Source organism: Durio zibethinus, chromosome 13 (genome assembly GCF_047325235.1).
Source record: "Durio zibethinus cultivar Kanyao isolate XHJ-2024 chromosome 13, ASM4732523v1, whole genome shotgun sequence".
NCBI classification, from domain to species: Eukaryota; Viridiplantae; Streptophyta; class Magnoliopsida; order Malvales; family Malvaceae; genus Durio; species Durio zibethinus.
Window position 1 is genome coordinate 18243806 of NC_143174.1, and position 9411 is coordinate 18253216.

General features: G+C 36.4%; 1 protein-coding gene across 1 annotated transcript; it reads left to right on the forward strand.

Annotated features, from left to right (window-relative positions):
* Positions 1–4977: 4977 nt before the first annotated feature.
* Positions 4978–9343, forward strand: LOC111302882 (DEAD-box ATP-dependent RNA helicase 15). Its single transcript, XM_022898766.2, has 12 exons — positions 4978–5125; positions 5246–5366; positions 5649–5749; positions 6099–6271; positions 6382–6613; positions 6715–6833; positions 7391–7447; positions 7537–7721; positions 8296–8440; positions 8530–8613; positions 8690–8753; positions 9032–9343. The coding sequence occupies exons 2-12, from the start codon at positions 5251–5253 to the stop codon at positions 9040–9042; spliced, it is 1287 nt and encodes a 428-aa protein (XP_022754501.1). The 5' UTR covers positions 4978–5125; positions 5246–5250; the 3' UTR covers positions 9043–9343.
* Positions 9344–9411: the final 68 nt, after the last annotated feature.

Consider the following 9411-nt stretch of genomic DNA (forward strand, 5'->3'; position numbering starts at 1 on the left):
AGTAGTGGGACTAATGTGGCCCTAGGAATGGGTATGATAATGATAGATCAAGGTGGTGCGAAGCTTAAAAAGAGCTATTAAGGTTTGATTGTGATAATGTGATTATGTGGGCTCGAGAAAAAGCCATTGATGCATGCTGTGAAAAGAATTAGCCTAGGTGAAAGGCTTTTTAGTAGACTCTTAGATGCCAAGTGAAAGGGTATAAGAGTTTAGCCTCACCTAGTGACCTATATTAACTCGTGCGGGAATACTGCTCATTGAGTGGTGGATAATAAATGAGATCGAAATGCGAAAGGGGCACACACCTTGAAATGGTGTTTGAGCAAGGCCATTTGAGCCAAGATACGTGTGATCTTGAGGGACATGAGTTGAGCTTATTAAGATTAGTGACTAACATGTGCACTTATTGTGTGGTACAGGTGCCCTAGCAAGATACGAACTGAGTATTTGGGTCTAAGCGTGGAGCCATGTAACAGAGGCAGACGAATTTGAATTGGTTGAGGATTAAAACCAGTGCAAGCACCTTTGAGTAGGTTAGTGGAGCAATGAGCAAAATCAAAGAATCTTGGTGACTAAAAAAAAGGTCACGGGGCTTTAAGTTAGCTAAAGAAATGCCTTGAGATGGCTGAAGAGAAAAATGTTCCTATTTCAAACATTTTTACGATTCTTGGTTAGAGGGCTAAAAAGCTCTTACATTCTTTATAAGGGGATGACTGGTGTCAGCTTTTCACCATCTTCTTAGCTAGTAGATAGGTAGAGGCTTGGCTAGTCTGAAGTGGGCTACTCCTAGACACATATGGTATCTAGGTAGGTGGGCATTGTCGGGTCACGAATATGGCATATTGTCTTCTTGAGTCATGGTAACTTGAAGATAATTAGGGTTGGCAAGTCTCTTATTGTACCTTTGCGTTGAATCATGAGGTTAGACGATAGCGTTTGCTATGCCTTTCAATTTTCTCTCATTGAGTCGAAAGGATCATGAGATGGTATTTACATAAAAAAGTACTATTAAGCCTGAAAGATAAGTAGGCTAGTGGGTAGGTATACTGTTAGACCCTTATGGCCAATCGATAGAGGTGTGCTACGGACGAGTAGCACATCTGAGTTTCTCGAGGTGATATGGGTATGATGTTGAGTGTTAATCATGCGTGCGAACAGCCTAGAATGAGGTAAAAGGTTGAGGCCCTAAGATATGAGTTTTGTGAGATGAGATAAGCCTAATGTGGCTTTGAGCTGGCTACTGACCAGAATTTATGTTATACCTTTAGGATCTTAACACGAGAGCTTGTGTAGGATACGTGCGGGTATGGTGTTAGGTTTTCACCATGCTAGAATGAATTAATATTACGAGAACTGAAGTTGTGTACCTTTGTGAGCAAAGGTAGGTCAATGCTTGAGAATCGTGGATTGATGAGATGATGGAAGTTGGGTTCTTCTCTATTGATTTTAGGAATGGCGTGTGACCTTACGGGGTTCAAGCCAAGAAAGGCTTATAAATATGTGGCTTGAAAGTTTCGTAACGATTTGTCTATGGAGAAATGGACTCGAAAAAGGCTGATATCAACTAAGAGTAGTCTTGATGTCGCACAAACATGTGATTTAAGTCTAAAAAACGTGTGACTTATGACACTGCAGCTGTAGCTCAGTGGATATAACATCCATTTTTTAAATAGAAAGTTGAACGTTGGATCCTTACCTAGCACGATAGGAAAGTTTTATAAACACTAGTTACTTTCTTACTTGCTTGTCTCTTTAGTCCCTACCTAACCTTAAAGCCCAAAAGCCAGATACCTCATGGAATTTTTCTTTCTTGATTTTTTACTTATAATCACCTTATGGTGATCTACTAATTCTTTTAGGAACAAGGTAGCTCTAATAAAGGATCTAGAGCCATCCAATGTAGTTTACATGAATGACTTAACATTTAAAAATCTATTTTTACCTTACATAGTATGGTTTACTGTAAGCTTGTGACTTTTTAACATAGACAAATACCTTTAAAACCCCATACAAACTCTTGATTCCAAGGCCTCCATCTACTATTCCATTTCAAGTGAAAATGCCTCTAGTAACAGAAGCACCCAGTTTCCTTCAAGTCTTTTTTTATGGTTCTGTGAAATGCTTTGCACCTGAAATAGCTCATTCCTCTAAACTCTTAAGAATCATATGATGGATACAAGTCTAAAGATATGATCATCGATCCAACAAAACCAACAATTGGTAGAATTTTCCTTCCTAATATCCTAGGATCCTGCACCTTGCTTCCATTTTTTATTTAGGGTTAATGTCATAAACCCCTAAACTATATATAGTGAAATGTTCAATATAGCATCTAAACTTTAAAATTTTCTTTCATGAATTGTGAATCTATTAACTAATGTGGTATTTGAAGGATTATTTGTTCACAAAGTATCATCATTTAAAGTTAGGCATGTTAAGGGTGAGTACTACATTAACAGATTTATAGTTCAATTCAGGTACCACATTAAAAAAATTTAAAGTTTAAATAACACATTGAATATTTTACTATAATTTAGAGGTCATTCATGATATTAACCCTTTTGTTTACTTTCATGATGGTGGCTGGTGGGTTTTGCATTTGTTCAACCACATGGCTTGGCCACCATCCTTTGAGATTTCTCTGTTGCTTCGCAATTCATTATCTTTTCCATTGACATATGTTTGGCACCATAACACTTTTTCCCTATAGTTGATTTTTATAGCCAAGTCACTAGTGAACCATAGTTCAAACAAGCTGATTTTTCCCATGTGTTTCTCTCTAGAGACAGTGCTGGAGGGACCATGGTGCATCATGTTGCCATTAAAACAATAAGGAAAAACACTTTACATGCCAAGATTAAAGGATTATTATTGATACTTCCTTACTTTGGCAATTAAGAAAAGATTTAGAGAGAGAGACAACTGATGGTACAACTAGCTTAGTAGACCTAATTGTTCCAGTTGTAATTATTTTAGATATAACATTGAAAAGTAAGGGTGTTTATAGCTAAATGGTGAGAGTTTCTTGCAATGGTGGTTTATGTGGTTGGCTGGGATTTGTTGAATGAAAGAAAAGTCATCGGTTTTGAATTATCCATTGAAGAAATCAAAAGTTCAGTCCACTGCCATTACATTGAAAGCATCTACCAAATTAAATACAAAAATACATTTTCATCGCATTATGCTGATGCTATTTCAAAAAGAGAAAAAGACTTACTGTACCTACATGGCCAAACTGTCATCTTACCTAGATGGTTTTCTCACATAATTAACTCTCTGTTTCTGTGCCATTACTTATTAGAGTTTTGATTAGATGAAAAGAATTATAGCCAACCATTAGAATTTGAACCTTTAACCAAAGTCTTTTCAAGTCAATAGGGCCTAAACTCTTAAATGTCTTTACAATAGTCAGCTCACCATTTATATCACAATCAGCGCATATCAAACCATTTGGTTTAGGAACGTAAGGCTTAGTCTAAATAGTTGGTCCACCTCTCTTAAGAGATGGATTCTAGCAAAGCTAAAGTTTCATTCTTAGCATTACAAATTCTCCTTTCTTAATATTGGGTAGATAAGCCACACTTGAAGCTCATGAGAGCACATTAAAGAGCCCATACATACATATTGGATACTACTTGAGCCCAAAAGCTTAAGCTATTAGGTTCTTGGGTCCTTCATGCATATATAGGATATCTCATTCAGATTTTCTAATGATGTGAGATTTTTTACTTATATGTGAACCATATCCCAACAATCTCCTCCATTCACTTGTGAGTTATGATCAAGTTTCATCTTGACTCCCTCATGCGAGTAATTCCTATCAATACCTCTTTTGAGCTAGGCAACCTTACATCTCTAGTGCATATTTTGGGCTAGGTTACAGCACTCAACCTTGCCATCAGGTTGTCTCAATGCTCCCTTAAGCTTACACTCCATGTTGACTCAACATATCGTTCACTTGGGTGTTTCACTTTTACATATTATCATATACTCGCTACATCCAAATCAAACCTTTTAATAGTGGCGTTCGAGCACATGGAATTGATGAACATGACTAACCTCCGATCTACCAACACTTAATTCTTCCTTCTTTGTTAGAAAAGAAAAACTATTTGGTTTGGTGTTTCGGTTCCATGGGGCAGCCTATTAGCAAATAGAAAAGCAGTCATAAGATGCATGGAAGCATATATTTACGCAAAGTAAATTTTGACCTTTTTTTTCACAGGGTGAAGTTTGGCAGTGAAACAGTCTTGAAACGCACCATGGTTAGAAAAAACCTTTCGATTGTAAGTATTACTAGCATTAAACATTGTCCCTGCAATCATGTTACAGCAAAAGATGTTAAGCAAATATCAGTTAGAAGTGTCTTGAACAAAAAATGAGAGAGACTAAGAGTGAAAGTACGTGGTTTTAGTTAAGCAAATATAAAGGCAAGTAAATGTGCTACTGAGCATGAAGCAGAGGCCGATGGGACAGAGATTGGAATTCTATTATGACTAGACAAGCATTGGTCACTAGCTCTGTGCTGCAAATGCAATTGTAGGGTTTAGTAAAAAAAAGTTAAGAGCATTTTAAAAGACTAAAAAATACAATTTTTAGTTTTTTTTAAAATTTAATTTAATTTTTAATATTTATCAGACAATTGATATGTGCTTTTGAATTTACTTATGCATAATATATTTTTTGAAACAAAATTTTTATATTTCATATTTGATGCATATTTATTATGCTTATGAGCGTTAATTTAATTTTGAATATTTATGATTTTACTATTTTCTTATCTACTGACCAAAAAAACTTTTGAGCTCAAAATGGCCTGCGGTCAGGACCATGGCGGTCATTTCTCTTTCAACAGCCAGAAGGGATAGAGCTCAGAACCGCTAAAGACGGTAATTAATGAGAAGAAGCTAGGGTACTTTGGGAAATGAACTAATTTTCTTGCGTTTATAAGGATCACTCGTCGCGCTTGCAATCCCTATCTCTGTCTCTCGTCGAAACATTCTCTCTCTACACTTTTAAATCTCTTTTTTACTTTTTCAATTGCTAACCTTTTTGCTTTGCAGACACTCTCCAAACCCTAACCCTAGAACCCCCCAATTTTCTTCCTCTTTTAATTATTTTTCAGGTAAATCTCTCAAATCTAAACCTAATTTTTTTAATGAAAAACCCTAATTGGTTTTAGTTAATCTACGATCTTTTTTTCCGATTAAATCCTAATGTATGTTGTTTATTGGGGATTTTGTAGAAAAAATGGGAGAAACAAGGGACAACGATGCTTACGAGGAAGAGCTTCTCGACTACGAGGAAGAAGAGGAGAAAGCCCCTGACTCTGTCACTGCAAAAGTCAATGGCGAGGCTGCGAAGAAGTGAGTTTGACTTTCTTTCTATTATTCGCTTTTCATTTTTTATTCAAATATTTCTTATTTTAGGAAATAGTGTTAATTCCCCTCTTGTACGAGAAGAAGAAACTTTGGATAAGAAGATATAAATTTTGTTAGAATAATTATTAGTTGTATCAATTTTGTTTTTCTTTTCTTTTTTTTTTTTTTTTTTGGGTTTCAAATTATTTTATTTCGCTTTTGTATATGATGGTAAATGATCCTTGGGGAAGATTTGGTTCTAATTTTGTCTTTTCTTTGTCTTTGTAGGGGCTATGTTGGGATTCACAGTTCAGGATTCAGAGACTTCCTTTTGAAGCCAGAGCTTCTTCGGGCCATTGTTGACTCTGGATTTGAACACCCTTCCGAAGGCAAATTTCTGACACTCCTTTCCTTTTTATATTTTTTTAACCTATACATTCAGTTCCATCCCTAAAAGCCTAAATTTTAAGTTAAATTTAATATAGCTTGTTCTTTGGAGTTTGTGATGTATTATTTTCTATGTTTGGGGCTTGTGTGCAAACTGTTCGATTTTGATGACGTATACCCTTTTTTTTGCATGTTTAATGTGAACTTTTGATCGGTCTAAAAATTTTGTTTGATGCATTCTTTTTGCAGGTAATATGCCACTATCATAAAGTTTCAATTAAAAGGATCACGGAGGTTATATTTTACTTAACACGGATTCCTTCCATACAATTTTCTTTGTTTCTTCATCAGTGCAACATGAATGTATTCCCCAAGCTATACTGGGTATGGATGTCATTTGCCAAGCTAAATCAGGAATGGGGAAGACTGCGGTTTTTGTTCTATCAACATTACAGCAAATTGAACCGAGTCCAGGACAAGTTATTGCCCTAGTTTTATGCCATACGAGAGAGTTAGCTTACCAGGTAAGAACATGCTTTGCTTCTTTTTTTGGAATCTTTCTGGTCATGGGAATTCCCTTTGGATTCTTGAAGTTATATGATAGATGTGATCTCATTTAGCTATCCCCTCGTAGATTTGTCATGAGTTTGAGAGGTTCAGTACTTACCTGCCTGATATCAAGGTTGCTGTCTTCTACGGTGGTGTCAACATCAGAGTTCACAAAGATCTACTGAAAAATGAATGCCCCCACATTGTTGTTGGGACACCAGGAAGGATTTTGGCTCTGGCAAGAGACAAGGACCTTTCTTTGAAAAATGTGAGGCATTTCATACTTGATGAGTGTGACAAGATGCTTGAATCACTTGGTATGGTTTTGTTAACCTGAAGCTGGATAAGCGTATAAGTTTTTAATGTTTCATTTACTTCTGTTATTCCCTCTGGTATTTATTCTACTTATCTTCTGCAGACATGAGGAGAGATGTGCAAGAGATTTTCAAGATGACCCCTCATGATAAGCAAGTTATGATGTTTTCTGCCACACTCAGCAAAGAAATTCGCCCAGTTTGCAAGAAATTTATGCAAGATGTAATGTTTCATGGCCAATACTACTTGAATTTAGAAGTTTCTTTTTAATTCATGCCCAGCTTTCTCCGAGAGTTTTGTAAAATTTTACATCTGGTGGGTCCATCTACTTGCCATTGGTGTTGCTTGGATGCAGTGGCTTCAGCTAGTTATTTATGTGTTATGCAGATCGAATGAGGAAGGCTAGTGGTGAAGTCCTAGGTTTACAGTGTTTAGGCTTTTGTAGTATGATATGTGTGAGCTGATTTTTATTTTGGCTTATTTTTTTAGGGTTTTTTTCCTTTCTATTTAGGCTATTGGTGCGGGCATAGAATGGGGGTAATAAAGAAGGGTTGGATATTTCCTTATTTGGGGTGCAGTGTAGTCATGTAATAGAATCTTTGTTTTTGAGAGAGAATGGCACTTGCTTGCTGTGACTAAGCAACAAATCTGCAAGGAGGCAATGCAGATGGATCGGGATCTCAATCAAGGGATGTGCATACCTAATTCATTTCGTACTGGATTCCATTTCCATGAGGAAGCTACCTAATATGATTTACTGTGAACTTTGTTCCTTTCAGCCGATGGAAATTTATGTTGACGATGAGGCCAAGTTGACCCTTCATGGTCTTGTGCAGGTATGTTCCAATAAGCTGGCTTATACCTTAATTGTCTCGTGTTTTAAAGATCATTTAAGATCTAATCACCAAAATGATTCCAATGACAGCACTACATCAAATTGAGTGAGCTGGAGAAAAACCGCAAGTTGAATGACCTTCTTGATGCATTGGACTTCAACCAAGTTGTTATCTTTGTCAAAAGTGTGAACCGAGCGGCTGAGTTGAACAAGTTACTTGTGGAGTGCAATTTTCCCTCTATATGCATCCACTCTGGCATGTCCCAGGAAGAAAGGTTTGTACTTATCATGCATCATTCATTCTTGTTACTTTGTCTTTTTTTAATTTAGAAAGACACTTAGTGTACTTTATATTTTTGTAAAATAAATGTCTAAAGGACCTTTTTTTGTATAAGGATCCCTATCAAAGGTTTTTGGGGCACTCTTTTATCATGTTTTCTTAACGCACCTAATATGGTGGTTTGGTTGCTTATTTTGTGTATTCTGCTACAGTGGATGCTGTAGTTTATGCACTCGCTCCTATTGAATATTTGTTTTGACATGATATCTTCGAGTTGGGTTATGCAACATGGTCATTTATTGTCTTTTCTATTTGTTTTTTCTTCTTAAAAGAATGATGCAAAACACACGTGAAGAGAAAATAATACCATTTTTACTTATTTTGTGGCTTTTCAGTTTACTTAATAATATTTGTTTTCCTGTGATCCCAAAGTTAGGTCTCTTGTTTTAGGGTTATATCTACTTATTAGAAACTATTTAGTTGTTATCTTGTAGAAGTTCAGGTTTCTTTGGTTGATAAATAAGTGACCAGTCTCACCCTTTGTTGTAATGCCAATCAATGATTTATAGGCTGACTCGCTACAAGGGTTTCAAGGAGGGGCATAAAAGAATTCTTGTGGCCACAGATTTGGTTGGAAGGGGAATTGACATTGAACGCGTTAACATTGTCATCAACTATGACATGCCAGATTCTGCTGATACATACTTGCACCGGGTAGATTTTGTTTCAACTGCATGCTAGTCTTGCTTCGCTTTTATGCATATAAGCTAACTGACTGATATTGTTCCTCTGTCCATTGGTAGGTTGGAAGAGCTGGTCGGTTTGGCACCAAGGGTCTTGCAATTACATTTGTTTCATCTGCTTCAGATTCTGATGTGCTTAATCAGGTTTGGATTCGGAACTTCCAGACATTGTTTTGTACCATTATCTGTCCACCTACGAATTTTGTTCAATCGATTGCAGGTCCAAGAGAGGTTTGAAGTGGATATAAAGGAGCTTCCTGAGCAGATTGATACATCCACATACAGTACGTTTCTTTTGATGTCTTCCATCTGCTTTTGATATAACTAGTAGAACATTCATATTCTTGTCAATGATTTCAACGCATTGTTAGAATGCTCCCATTTCTACTTGGCTTAATATTTTTGTGGAAGGTTGTTTGTTTTGCTGTACTTGATGCCACCATCAGTTTTTGGTTGGCCTAATTAGATAGAATAGATGTGGCTTCGATTTGTGCCTTTCCTCTACTTTTTGTTGTGTATGCTGGCTTCAATTTCTAATGCTTAGCAATTTGTTTTTTTGTAGTGCCATCATAATGGAGGTTCATTCAGCAAATAGCAGTCTTCGGGCCCAAATCATGAATCGATTTGTGTGGTTGTCTGATTGCTAGAGGCCACGTGTATTTGTTCTTGAACTAATGTGGAATGCTTTATTTAAAATCAGTTGCTTGGGGGAGTGGCAGATGTACCACCATGTGGTTTTGGACTGCTGCTTAAGAGTATTGTAGCCTTTTTAAGAACTCAATTGGGGATTTATCTATCTGTACGGAAAATTTCCCTTTCTATAGAGTTGCATGTTATATTATCTTTTATATAATATATAAAATTTGGAACCTAACCTCTTAATCTGATTTTTGGATATAATTTGAGTAGCGATTTACTCTTTTAAGGTTTAGGGTAAATTGA